At 45.6% G+C, this 14,831-nt stretch overlaps 1 protein-coding gene across 4 annotated transcripts in view; it reads right to left on the reverse strand.

The window, feature by feature from the left end:
* The window catches only part of PPP2R5D (protein phosphatase 2 regulatory subunit B'delta), a 57,752-nt gene extending 48,526 nt beyond the window's left edge, over nucleotides 1–9,226 (reverse strand). Inside the window, exons 1-2 of one of the 4 annotated variants that reach the window (XM_080998149.1) lie at nucleotides 8,996–9,226; nucleotides 4,216–4,341 (exon numbers count right to left, since the gene is read on the reverse strand). In XM_080998149.1, the coding sequence (XP_080854275.1) occupies nucleotides 4,216–4,341; nucleotides 8,996–9,211 (342 nt within the window). In that variant the 5' untranslated portion in view covers nucleotides 9,212–9,226. Of the gene's footprint in view, nucleotides 1–4,215; nucleotides 4,342–4,486; nucleotides 4,590–8,995 lie in introns of those variants that run through there. The other 3 variants (XM_080998147.1, XM_080998150.1, XM_080998148.1) reach the window with 3 other exon arrangements.
* Between the last annotated feature and the right edge of the window lie 5,605 nt (nucleotides 9,227–14,831).

A 14,831-nucleotide genomic window follows, 5' to 3' on the forward strand; every position in this document is an offset into this window, starting at 1 on the left:
TTTGCTATTCTAATTATTTTCAGCCCAAAGAACATCTTGCTAATGGATGCAAGCTGCTGAACAGTTTGCAGGTTTTCTTCCATGCCTTCCCCAATGTGGAGGAAGAACGGGATAAATCCCAAGTACGGAAAAATAGGGATTCCTGACCCACATGACTTTGCCATGAGCTTTAGTGCTAGGCCCCTAAACAGTTAAGTTAGGGAAATCTAGGAAATCTGGAATATTTTTTCCCAGCCCTACTCAAGAGGGTAAAAGCTGACACTCCCAATTCTTTCATGCCAACTGCTGGGGCATAGCAACAGCTTCTCAGCCGAAATTAACGGAAAGCCTCGAGTTAGTTTTACACTTGCTTCCAGGATGCTCACAATTGCTTAGCACATTCTTAGGTGTCACACACTCACAACTATGCTTTCAGAAACTGCATCGGCATTGTTTTTTTAGCAGGCTGTGTGAAAACTAGAGCTGTTGTTTCATTGAATAGTAATAGCCATGCTAGCGCAATAGAACATTATTTACTGATAGTTTGAAAGAACTCCAGCCATCGTCATTAGCAACTTTTAATCAATGCCACAAGGGTAGCTGTATTCTGGTGCAACAAAAAATATGACAAGAGTGCCTAGTGGCATCTAAAAAGACTATGGCTGCAATCCTAACCATGTCTACTCAGAAGTAAATCTCAATGAATTCAATGGGGCTTACTCCCAGATTAAGTGGGGTCCGTACGATAGCCTAAAATATTTTCAGCAGCCTGACCTCACTTTGTCATTTTATTCCCCCTCTCTTCGGCCACATTCACACCATACATTTAAAGAACTTTGATACCACTTTAGACTGTCATGGCTTCCACCCAAAAACTGTGGGAGCTGTAGTTTGTTTAGGGCTGGCTTCCTCAACCTCGGCCCTTCAGATGTTTTTGGCCTACAACTTCCATGATCCCTAGCTAGCAGGACCAGTGGTCAGGGATGATGGGAATTGTAGTCTCAAAACATCTGGAGGGCGGAGGGTGAGGAAGCCTGGATTAGGGTGTTGAGAGTTATTAGGAGGCCCCTATTCCCTCACAGGGCTACAATTCTCAAGAGTTCCCAGTGGAGAGGTATTAACTGCTAGCCACTCTGTGAATTGTAGCTCCTAAATGGAATAGGGCTCTCGCAACAACTCTCAGCACCCTTAACAAACTGCAGTTCCCATAATTCTTGGGAGACAGCCGTGACTGTTCAAAGTGGTGTCACAGAACTTCGAATGTATGCTGTGAATATGGCCTTGATGCCCACGAATATACATATCTGTGAATAAGCGTTCCTACATTATATGAATGGGGCTCTTGTCCCTGAATGTTAGGACTTACAGTAAATCTTCAAGACAACAATATAAGAAGAGAGGCATTTCCCGGTGCCTACTTAGTCCCTTTCTTCACCCTACTCTACCTCAAGCCAATAAAAGAAGTCTGTTTCTGCAACCAGAGATGGTGATGAATATTAAATTTGTATACCACCCTTCATCTGTAGATCTCAACATAAAAACACAAGATAAAAAACACAAAATGCATAATAACAACAAGAACAGGAACAAACCAATAACCCTCTCTGCCCACCCCAAGCTGAATCTTACTTCAACACTAATAATAATAATAATAATAATAATAATAATAATAATAATAATTTATTATTATTATTTATACCCCACCCATCTGGCTGGGTTTGCCCAGCCACTCTGGGCGGCTTCCAACAAAATATTAAAAATACAATAAAACATCAGACATTAAAAACTTCCCTAAACAGGGCTGCCTTCAGATGTCTTCTAAAATTATGGGACAGCATCTTCTACTACATCTGAGAGCAACCAGCTACCTTTGGGGAAAGCAATAACCCTGTCCTCACTGCCATTAGGAGATGGAAAGCTTTCTACAATACATTGTTTGGTTTAATCCAAAGAAAGGGCACTTGTAGACTCCCAACTCCTAACCAGAATGGCCAAGGTCACAGATGACGGGAGCTATAAGTCCAGCTATTTCTGGAGAGCCACAGTTTCTCCCACCACCAACAACCTGGGTGTGATCAATAATATTATCAAAGGGATCTAACCTTGAAAAGCTAATGTTTAGGACTCCTGTGATTCAAAATGGGAAGGAGAGGTCTACCACCAACACATTCAAGTAGGAAAACGGGAATCTTCCATTGACTCAGGAAATGCTAGCCTGACTCCTCCCTGGGTCATGTTGTGGGAAACCCCCCAAGATATCTGCTGACCAACACAGTGGATGGTGTTCCTCTTCCTACTTGGGACACAATGAGCAAATATACACGAGGTGGAATTCCCAATTGTGTTTACATATTTTAGTACGGTACTAGAATTTTATTATTCCAGAGTTGCCCCGAATTATTAAAAGCTATTGATTGAAGGATATATCTTTGGAGCACTCTCGACTTCAGACACAAAAAACTTCTTCCAAACTCACAGCTGATGAAAAATAATTTCAAGACCTAGGCCTCCATTTTTAAAAGCTATTATCAGATCCTGCAGACCTTTCCAATTCCTAGATGACAGCATCAAGAGTTTAAGAACCCAAGCAACAAAGCAGCTGGAATTTTCCCAGCCCTATCTTCAAGTGACCGTTAAATGGACCTTTGTTTCTTATTCCAAAATAAGACCACCTCATGTTTTCCAAGGCTGAGGTGTCGGTGCTAAATGGAAGCAGACCCCAAGGAGGGGGAACCTTATCTACCAGAACCTCATCAAGAAGCCTCAACGAAGGATTAACTCTAAAAGAACTTCACTACCACACAGGCATCCTCATCTTTGACAATACACACATTGTATCATGGGAAGAAGAACCCCTGTACTTCAAATCCTGCAGCACTGCTGTTCCTTTAACACAAACTTCACCAACCTGGTGTCCTCCAGATGTTTTGGACTACAACTCCCATCAGCCCCAACCAGCATGGCCAATATCAGGCATGATGGGAGGTGTAGTTCAAAAACACCTGCAGCCCCAAAAGATGTTTCAGTCTAAATAAAGAAACAGATATTTTTGTTCTAACCTTTCTCCTTTTTTTCTATTTACAATACAGCCATTTATTTGAATTTCAAGGAGGGGAAAAAATGCAAAATCTTCTTTTAGATTTTGAAAACAAGTCCGCAACCTGTACGCTTTTCTACCACAGTCAGTTCCATGAATGCCACCCTTCACTTGAATTTCTCTGCCATTAATTCTGTGAACCAAAACGGTATTTTGGTAATCTCCATCTACCCTAGATACACACACTTGATTAGTCTTCTGTTCGGTTCCTTTCCTACAAGGTTTAGTTCTCACCCTTTATCCCTCTTAATTAAAAAAACAAACAAACCCCATAAAATAGTTTCTGCCTATTTTTCATCTAAAACAACCATATTTTATAATTAAATAAGAGGGTAGGTAAAAGAGCTCAGGAAATAATCACAAATTACCAAAACCTAATAGATGGATTATATTCAACACTTATACAAAATTTATAATTGTCCGAACTGTTTTATGTATGATTTTGTTGCAATCCGTAAAACAACCACATAAGATACGGTATATCATTATTATAATCACCATGTTTCAGATGAGGAAATGGAATCTGCTGAGGCCATGTGGCTTGAATGGAAATACCGTATTTTTTGCTCTATAAGACTCACTTTTTCCCTCCTGAAAAGTATGTGTGTGCGTCTTATGGAGCGAATGCAGGCTGCGCAGCTATCACAGAAGCCAGAACAGCAAGAGGGATTGCTGCTTTCACTGCGCAGCGATCCCTCTTGCTCCTCTGGCTTCTGAGATTCAGAATATTTTTTTTCTTGTTTTCCTCCTCCAAAAACTAGGTGCGTCTTGTGGTCTGGTGCGTCTTATAGAGCGAACAATGCGGTAATTTCAGGAGTTCCAACACCAACAGTAGATTTGAATTTTATAGTTCAGACACTTAATTATTATGCTACATGCTAAACCACCACATATTGCAGCCCCTCACATGCTTTTTCGGCTTGCGTAGAGCTTTTATTTCTACTGGTGGTTTCCATTCTTCCTTTACTAAACCCCGTCTCCCTCTCTGATCTCACAATAACCTATCAGCACAGGGGCTGATAGGAACACTGATGGAAGTTGCAGTCCCAAATATCTGGTGGTCCCCATGTCAGGGAAGGCTCCTCTAAGCCAACCAGACTGCAACATACATCATGCAAAAGATGACTTCAGCATCCTACCTCTTCTGAATTCTCCGTGCCTCCATCTTTGCCACTGCCACTGCTGCCACCACCACCACCGCCGCTGCTGCTGCTGCCGCTGCTGCTACTGGCTTTCGTAGTGCTTTTAGTAGACTTTGGAGGCTCCTAAGGAGGAAAAGGAACAGGAAAAAAGCACATTCAGATGCACTGTTTTACCAACAGCTTAACAAAGTTCATGGATCCTGCAAGGCAAGCATCATGAAACCCCGACAGAAAAAGAGGACACCATCCCATAAATAGGCTCCTATACCATGCTCTCCATGTCGGTGCCCAAGAGACACAAACTTCCTGGCGCAAGAGAAAAGTCTGTGTACGGAAACACACTGATCATCATCCAAGTGCTTCTGCTAGAACGATCAATTCTCTTCCCTTTAAAAAAGGCACCTGACTCTCTTGAAGTCCCACCCACTGGTGGGGGGCAGCTGCCTGTTTTGCAGCCTGTTGCTCTCTCTGCCTTAGCCAGAGCAGCCGAGTCTCTGCTCCTGCCATCCTCCATGGGAAAGGGCTTATCTGCCAACAGCAAGCAAATGCTAGTAAACTGCTATTTAGAAAGCAGTTTGCAATGCAGGCAGAGAACAAAGACTGGAGGACAAACTGAAAAGGGGTTCTCAAGCTGAGGGGAGGGAGCTCCATTCAACTGGTGTGTGGATAGTCAACAAAATCTGTATTCAGCCTATTTTTTCCTCCCCAACACAGACAGAAGCTGTACTGACCAAGGTAGAATTCAATGGGGCTCTCTCTCAGGGAAGTGTGTACAGGCTACAATCTAAACGAACTTCATCACAGGTAAGGAAAATACATTTACTAGTTGTATTAAAACATATTTCGCAAGGGAATTTGACCTGCTCCAAGGCATATGTGATGGGCTGCTGTGGAAAATGACGCTTTAGTGAGCCTGTGCAGCACAGTGGTTAAGAGTACTGGACAAGGACTAGGCCAGGGTTCAAATCTTCACTCAGCTATGAAGCTTGCTGGGTGACTTTGAGCCAGCCATTCACTCTCAGACTAGTCTATGGTGCAGGGTTGCTTTGAGGATAAAATGGGGAGCAGAACGGGCTTGTCTGAGGAAAGGTGGGATAGAAATAATAACAAACAGTATCCATGCTGCAGGACCACTTTTGTTTTTTGCTGTGAAATGCATGTGTTTGATAACCATATTGTGAAGATAGATAGATAGATAGATAGATAAAACTTTATTTGCATTAGCCAATGGCCATAGCAACAGTAAAACATTACAGTATACTCAGAAAAGTAAACGTGATATAAGAGCACAATTTAAAGTCCTGAATCAGCCGTCAGTTAGTGGCCCTTATTCTGATTGCCCCTGCTATGAACCTAGCAACCTTTGCTGTTATCTGTTATAACCATATTGTGAAGAGATTCTGTGTTGTGCCTTTAGGTCCATATCTGCTGCTCAAATAAAAGGTGGGAGAAATCATCAGGGGATTTGGGCTGAGTGTTCATCAGTATGTGGATGATACCTCTCATTTAAATCGGAACCAGGGACTACCTCTGATGGTGACTTGGAAACTACAATTAATCCCCAATGCAGTTGCTAGACTGATGACTGGGAGCAGCCACCAAGACCATATAACACTGGTCCTTAAAGATCTGCATTGGCTCCCAGTATGTTTGCAAGCACAATTCAAACTGCTGGTATTGACCTTTAAAGCCCTAACAGCTTCAGCCCTGTATACCTAAAAGAGTGTCTCTACCCCCATCATTCAGGTTGGACACTGAAGTCCAGCTCCAAGGGCATTCTGGCCCTTCCCTCATTGCAAGAAGTGATGTTACAAGGAACCAGGCAGAGGGCCTTCTTGGTTCCGCCTTGTGGAACGCCCTCCAGTCAGATGTCAAACAGATAAACAACTACATGACTTTTCATAGACATCTGAAGGCAGCCCTGTTTCAAGAAGCTTTTAATGTTTGATGTGAGGTCCCCCCCCCCCGTATTTTCCTGAAAGCCGCCCAGAGGGGCCGGGGTAACCCAGTTAGATGGGTGGGGTACAGTGTTAGAAACTAGGCTATGAAGCCAGGAGCTAAATGGCAGCTTAAATCTAGGTTATGGGCACAACAACATAATGTCTAGGCACACGCTTTAAATAACAAGAATACAAAGCTGAAAATGAATGAACTGCAGCTAAAATGTTATGTTCACTTTTTGCAAGGTCCAGTCCTTCCCCTGCCCACCCCCCTAATATTCTTAAGAGGGTCTCTTCTCCAGTCTTCGGAGAGTAACTGGAAGTGGGGAGGCAGAAAAAAGGTCCTCCTTTCCTTCCACTCTGCAGTTTTAATATGAAATTTTAGGCACAGTGCTGCGCCCAGAGCTCAGAAATTGCTTGTGCTAATGAAATTCCCTGTCGCAAAATGCGCCTAGAACAATGGGAGTTTCAAACACTGGTGGGGTATAAGAAAATTATTATTATTATTATTATTATTATTATTATTATTATTTACATGTTCCTGCTTCATGAAGGTGAACATTGGTACACAGGAACAGGTCTTGTTCTAAGTTCAAAGCCATCTAAAGCCTGGCAGCTGTTTTCCAGGGTTTAGATAGAAGTCTTTCTTGGCCCTACTGAGAGCTTCTGGAAATTGAACATGCAATCCCTATGCAATGCATGTCCACTTCCACTAGCAGGAATGTTGCACTCATGAACCTTTAGCTCAGCATGCCAACATACCCCACTTTGCATACTTCCTCTCTGCAACTGATCCACACATTTGTGCCACATGCCTTATGTTGCACAGAGGCGCCACGCCTACACTGCACATTACATGGATACACACATTACTTCTGGGGTGCTAAGTCTTTCGGACTCTGCTCCGAATCCTAGACTCTGCACGTTTGTTTGTGTTCTGCATACTTCTGCAGTGTACAGCAGTTCACAGGAGTTCTGTCTTCTATCCCCTTAAAGTTATGAACAAATGCCTGGCCAATGTCTGCACAGGGTTCTCTGTGCACTCTCACTTAGCACCCAGAGCCTCCTGTGTCCCAATATCGGGCCCCACCAGGTGCTTACACTACCTATACAGCCTTCTCTGCATTTGCACATAGCGCACACATGAACTCTGTGCCCCGCACAAAATAACACAAACCTTTTTTTCAATATTCTTCCTCTTTACATGCACATGGACACACATCCTTCCTAAATATCACATCGTCAGTGCCTTTCTTCATGGGCCTTGAATTTGCCCCACTTCCACAGTGTGACACTCCTGCCGCTTGCCTAAATCCGCATTTGTCCCAGTGCCACTTAGGTGTGGTTGCGATGTACTGCAAAAGGCAACAATGACTGTGTACTCTTTCCCATAACTTTGTGCTTAAAACGCAAGGGTCCGATTTAAAGGGAGCAATCTGCCCTTAGGCCTCCCCCTGCTGCACGGCAAGACAAGTGTGAGGCCTATTGCGCTTGTCTGACCTCCGAATGCAACACCAACACACGCACACGGGCATCGCGCACACGCCTGCACAGGGAGCCCCCGAACCGGAAGCGATGGACGCGAAGGAAGCATACAAAGAAGCGCAGCGCATCCTCCGCTATCGGTGCGCGCACACTGCATTCTAGGACGCCCAGGCCCAGATCCGTGTTGGGTTCCCCCCCCCCCCGCCTCCGGAACTGCCACGGAGACCGTCACTACGAGATTCCCTCTTTCTCCGCAAGCAAGCAAGCACTCAACCCAACCCAACCCCCTCCCCCCCCGTGCCATGCAACGGCGCTTGCCTATGCACCATGCTGCGATCGCCTCTTCTCCTCCCTCCCTCGCCTTACTCTCGGCCCCTGCATTTCTCCTTCCACCCCGTCTAGGATGCAACGGCCTCTTGCCCGTCAGCACCCTTGTGTTACGCCGCCGACACCCTCCTCAGCCCGCCTCTCCCCAGGTGCAAGGCTCCTGCACGAGTGCGGACATTTTCTCCCCCGTGTGGGTGCTTGCCTGCCTGCGCGTGTGCGCGCCTAACTCAGGGGGCCCGTGCTCAGAGGCAGTTAACAACAAACGGGCTGTGCATTGTCTGACCAGGGCGTCTTTTCCGGCAATTAGATTTAAAAGACATATGTTTTTGTGTGTTTTGTGTGTATGCTTAACCCACGGATAACAACAAATATGCTGTGCATTGTCTGGCCCGTGCGTCCTCCCTCCACCCTAAATATATATGCATTAGATGTAGATACAGAAATAAAGATACATATGTGCTTGAGTATGCTTTACGCAGGGGGCCCGTGCTTAAGAGTGTAGTAACAAATATGCTGTGCGTTGCCCGGTCGGTGCCTTTCCTATATATATGTGAATCAGATATTGATATAAAGATGTGTGTGCGCGCGCGGGCGCTTGCTTAACCCAAGAGGCCCGTGCTAAGGGGTAATAACAAATATGTGCTGCATTGTCTGGCCAGTGCGCCCTTTCCTACATAGGATATAGATACGTGTATGTGTGTGTGTTGCAAACCTAGACCTGCAGGTGTGTGTGCACTGATTTGCTCGTGAGTGTGTGTGTGTTGCACAGGTACACGGATCCTGCGTCGAAGCCCCGGGCTGCTGCAAGTGCAGCTGCTTCCTGCCCGCGTCCTCGGCCCCCTCGGCGCGCGGGGCGGCTCCACTCCCGGCGGAGGCCCCGAGCTCGGATGCCGCCAGGCCCCGGGAAAGGCTTTGGCGCCCGGGCGCTCCCGCCCACCCCACCGCCCCGGCCCTGGGGCGGGGTGGCGCCAGAGAGAGATGGGGGTGGGCCGGCCCCGGGGCGCCGCCGCCCCCCGCTCGCTCACCTTCTCTTTCTTCAGCTTGTAGGGCATCCCGGACCTCGAAAGCGCTCGCTCGGCCTCTCCCGCCGCCGCCGGCCCGGCCTCCTCTCGTCGCCCTCCCTCGGTTTCTCCTCGCCGCCGCCGCCTCCTCCTCCCTCCTCTGCGCTGGGTTGGGTGAGCCCCCGATTGGACCTGCTCGGCCCAACCTGCCTGGCAACCGCCTCGCTGCCTGCGCTTCATTGGCCGCCGGCGGCCGCGCCGATTTTTGCAATTGGCCGGCCGGTTTGAAGGGCAGCTGGGGAGGGCGGGAGGAGGCCGCTGCCGGTTTTGCAAAAAGGCGCCGCCGCGGTTGTAGGGGAAGCGGGTGGGATTGGAGGAGGAGGGCGAGGGGGCTTCTCTGCCGCCGGCTGCTCGGGGTGAGGGCGGGGGGCTGCCGGATTATGGATATAGGTCACCATGGCTGCTTCGAATAAGTTGGAAGGGGTTTGGGTGCCGCGACTGGGCGCCCTTTTGTGAAATAAGGGACCAACTGGGGTAGTGCAGCGTGCAGGCCGCTTTCTTTCTCTCTGTGTGTGTCTCTTTTCTGTGTCATTGTCAAGGAGAAACGCCGATGGAGAAGGCAACCCCGCGAAGTGAAAGGTTGCCGTGAATGAAGCTGCTCCCAAAGAATGGCAACTGCATTGCAGTTATAATTCTTTGCACATTGCACACACACACTTAAAAAGTGCCAGCCATTAATAATGTTTTGGTCGCTGCTCCTTCAAGTACGAGGTTCTGCTATTATATGAAGCGGCAGTTTTTTTAAAAAAAAATAAACAATAGGAGGAACCATAAAACAGATTTAATAATAATAATAATTACAACAACAACAATTGAAGACTCTTCTAGGAAAATGGGGTTTATACAGCCCAGCTCCTAATCAAGATCCACAATCGGTCAGAGAAAATAAAATTGAGAGAGGACTGGAACAATAATTCAGGACCTATTTAAAATTTCAGTAGAACCACATGAGAGAATTTAAGCGCTGCTTAACATTCCTGTTGAAACTGATGGGGCTTAAGTTAGCTTAGGTTTGGCTGGTTTGTGCCCAGCTTTTTCAGGAAAGAATGAAAGTGAAAACAAAAAGGCTGAAATCCTAAACACAACGGACTAGAAGTGAGTTGGGTACAGTATTTAGCTCTGAGTTCCTTGGAGAAAAGAGAATATAAACTGTAACAATCAAGAATACTTAAGATCCAGAATCCACTATCCTAATGCAGTTAAAGACATTTCCAGTGGATCCAGATATGAATGCAAACGTGGGTGCCCCAACAAAGCAAGGCTGAAATCAAATTGGTGCTTAACCCGGGAGTAAGTCCCACTGAAAACAATGTGACTTACTTCTGAGGGGAGACAGAAAGACTTGCACTGTATTGTCTGATCAATATCTAGGACAGGGCAATAAAAAATATTCATCAAAAAAAATTGAACCATTTTTCAGGAAAATATTCTGAAATATGCAGCAACAACATAACAAACTTTAAAATAGTATGTACAAACTGCAGCAAGTTGCCCAGTACAATAATAAAACATAATATAGTCAGAAGAAAACAGCACCACTATTTTAGCAGCTCAGTTAAAAGCATTCCATAAAAGCAGCAATGAACAAGTGTGTCTTCAAGTGAGGACTGCTTAAAAACTTGTAGAGAGTTGGCACAGCCTTGCTACAAAAAAGGCTTATGGGGCTGGAGCTTTTATTTTGGAAAAAAAATATTATCCAAGGAGGAACATGGTAGAGTTTTATAAAATGATGGAGAAAGTGAATAAACTTATTCCTCCTTCCCTGTGAAAATAGAGTAAAATGTGCGGCCTGAGTCTGCAAGCTGTACTGAATTCAGTGGGGTATGGTAACATCTTAAAATGTGCATAGGATTACAGCTTTGGTTGCTAATTTCAGGAATTTTAAAAATGACTTGTTTGCACAATGCATAATTAATTGATGGAATTAATTGCTGACAGATGTGGTGATATACACTAGCATAGATGGCTTTCTTTAGAATTAGATGAATCAATGTTCATAAGCTTATCAATGGCTACTAGTCACAAGAGGTGCATAGAAGTTTCCTAGAAGCAACCTAAGTAGCAATTACCGGTAGCTTCATCATACCCAACTTAAGAGCTTCACAGGGACGCTTGAATGGGTCCTGTCAAAATGCCTTTAGATGGGCCTCAAACCAGGACTCTTCAGCATACTTACCAGGAAGAAAATACGGCATTTACATTTCTATAAATATGCTTAAAACTGGATGTAGGTCTGACCCTGCAAAGCAACTATCCCATGGAGCACAAGATCCATTCAGGTGGTCCACAGAAATATTTTGGAAGAGTTTAGGGTACCTGCACTTGATTTATTTGTTCCTGATAGTGGAAATTTAGGCCATTTTGACACAGGCTAGATTTATCAAAGAGGGGACCAAAGCCCTGGTTTAGGATCTGTGATTTTTATAACAGTACTAATTTCCCCCATGAAATCTGCCAGTTAAAGGTACCATTCTCAGTGCCCCAGCCTGGGGCTGTGATTTTCACAATATAGTGATAATTTTGACAAAAATGTTAGTGCTGAAGAGGGGGGAAAGTTTGGTAAGTGGTCAGCTGAGACCCCCCAGCAATTTTTAATTATCTGTGTAGGAAAGTGGTTTAAGAACTGCTGGTTTAGTTCCTCAGCTCTCAAACTGAATGGAGGGAGGACATAAAGCTTTTATTGTACTTCATACCAATCTGCTAGCCAGATTTCAACCAAACAAAATGACAGTTCTCGATAAGGTGTTTTCAAACAAAAAAACCCCACAAAAAAACCCTAAATGTTTTAATTATTTTTGCAAGAGATACATAAACAAGCAGAACAATATAAAACAAACATCAACAATCATACTGCAGTAAGGATACAAAATAAACACTGGGTGATCATCAGCAAATTCTTATATCAGAACTAAAATGAAGAGATCAGGAGATCATTATCAGGACTTTCAATAAAGAAAATGTGTTTCTCATTTTTTGCTTTAGTTTTTTTGTTCTCTAACCCAAAGACCAACGGTGCCTTGGAACTGTATCAAGCCAGATAGATTTCTGGGAATCAGTTGGAAGGTTTAGACCACTTCGTTAGACCACATAGGTTATAAATGGGTACCATGTACCATCAAACAGGCCCTTTTTATTTCATTCCCCTTAGCTGTCTGTCTGTTGCATTCAGCCAGTTTTTCTCCTACTGCCAGATTCCAGGCCTTTGCCACCAATTGATAATAAGGTATGACAAATATATCACAATCTCTAAGCACGCAGCCCTTAATAATAATAAAAAGGATTGAAGGTCTTGTAAACTGCATTCTGCGTTGTTTCAGGGAATATGGACATGCATGTGAGACTAGGGTCCATCAGAATAAGTTGCTTATCTATTCAAGGAAACAGAATACAAACAAAAACCTATGGACAAGACTGGCCATGGTAAAGCAGTTGCCAGAACTGACAATCTGTACCTCCTGTCCGGTTCTTTTCCCAGCAGTCATGAACTCCATTGGGGAGGTGCTCTCTGTGCTCTGAACTCTTCGTGCCCTTGAAGACGGTGAAGGTCCTGTGTGAGTGTCTGGAGGCGGTTGGAGGATGGATGGCGGCAAACAGATTGAGGTTGAATCCTGACAAGACAGAAGTACTGTTTCTGGGGGACAGGAGGCGGGCAGGTGTGGGGGATTCCCTGGTCCTGAATGGGGTAACCGTGCCCCTGAAGGACCAGGTGCGCAGCCTGGGAGTCATTTTGGACTCACAGCTGTCCATGGAGGCACAGGTTAAATCCGTGTCCAGGGCAGCTGTGTACCAGCTCCATCTGGTACGTAGGTTGAGACCCTATCTGCCCGCGGACTGCCTCGCCAGAGTGGTGCATGCTCTGGTTATCTCCCGCTTGGACTACTGCAATGCGCTCTACGTGGGGCTACCTTTGAAGGTGACCCGGAAACTACAACTAATCCAGAATGCAGCAGCCAGACTGGTGACTGGGAACAGCCGCCGAGACCATATAACACCGGTCTTGAAAGACCTACATTGGCTCCCAGTACGTTTCCGAGCACAATTCAAAGTGTTGGTGCTGACCTTTAAAGCCCTAAACGGCCTCGGTCCAGTATACCTGAAGGAGCGTCTCCACCTCCATCGTTCTACCCGGACACTGAGGTCCAGCACCGAGGGCCTTCTGGCGGTTCCCTCACTGCGAGAAGCCAAGTTACAGGGAACCAGGCAGAGGGCCTTCTCGGTAGTGGCGCCCTCCCTGTGGAACGCCCTCCCACCAGATGTCAAAGAGAACAACAACTACCAGACTTTTAGAAGACATCTGAAGGCAGCCCTGTTTAGGGAAGCTTTTAATGTTTGATGTATCATAGTATTTTAATATTCTTTTGGAAGCCGCCCAGAGTGGCTGGGGAAACCCAGCCAGATGGGCGGGGTATAAATAATAAATTATTATTATTATTATAAGACAAAGGAGGAGGGAAGCTGAGTACAGTAGGACCAGCAGGCTCCTGTGCGTGGCTGGGGAAACCCAGCCAGAAGGGTGGGGTATAAATAACATCATAATTATTTGTTATTATTAATCTGTTGCAGCCTCAGTCCCCACCTCTTCTGCAGCTGCCTGTCCTACACCTGCAGTGCTTTCTGCCTCTTCTTCCTCTCTCTCACTCAAGCCTGTTGCTTGTTCAGCATCTAACCATTCTGCCCTACCCGTCATCCTCTGACCTGTCTTATTGCCCCACAACCACTCCCTTGGTTCTGAGCCTTCCTCTGCTGCTGAAGAAGAAGAAGAGGAGTTTGGATTTAATATCCCGCTTTATCACTACCCGAAGGAGTCTCAAAGCAGCTAACATTCTCCTTTTCCTTCCTCCCCCACAACAACACTCTGTGAAGTGAGTGAGGCTGAGAGACTTCAGAGAAGTGTGACTAGCCCAAGGTCACTCAGCAGCTGCATGTGGAGGAGCAGAGACGTGAACCCGGTTCACCAGATTACAAGACTCTTAACCACTGCACCACACTGGCTCCCAGTGCTGAGGCTTCTCTGGTTCTCCCAACACCCCTAGAGCCCATTTTGGGGGATGCAGGAGGAAGAGAGGAGGAAAAGCCCTGTTGTGCAAGTGGAAGTCCTGCATGGCTTCCATTGACGAGGCTCTTTAAGGGAATCCCACCCTTTGGTTTTAGTAGATATTTAAAGGAGGTTTTAGATAGGGGGATTCAACCTGATGTGTCATCCCAGGATGGTGTCTGTGTCATAAATTAGTCACGTTTATTTGCTAAAAACCCACGGTCAACACAAAAATATGGGCATAATCAACCTGAGAGAGACATAAGTACAGGTGATCCCAAGCACATTTTACCCCATTTTGTAAGCTACATTTTAGTCTGATCTGATTGGTTAAGAAACTTTACATATATTACTGTATGTATATCAATCAACTAGTGTACCTGAAGGAGCTACCCCACCCCCATTGTTTAGCCTGGACACTGAGATCCAGCTCAGTGGCCTCCTGGCGGTTCCCTCACTGTGAGAACTGAAGTTACAGAGAACTAGGCAGAGGGCCTTCTCAGCAGTTGCACCTACCCTGTGGAATGCCCTCCCATCAGATGTCAAAGAGATAAAGCAATTATATGACTTTTTGCAGACATCTGAAGGCAGCCCTGTTTTGAGAAGCTTTTAATTTTGTTGTGCCCTTTCATATTTTGTTGGAAGTCACCCAGAGTGGCTGGGGCAACCTGGTCAGATGGGTGGGTTACAATAAATACCTACTGTATCATTATTTCCTACTGTCCGATAAAGAAACAAGAATCTCTTTCAAAAACCTATCCCAAG

The sequence above is a fragment of the Podarcis pityusensis genome, assembly GCF_964106645.2.
Source record: "Podarcis pityusensis genome assembly, chromosome: 3".
Lineage (NCBI taxonomy): Eukaryota > Metazoa > Chordata > Lepidosauria > Squamata > Lacertidae > Podarcis > Podarcis pityusensis.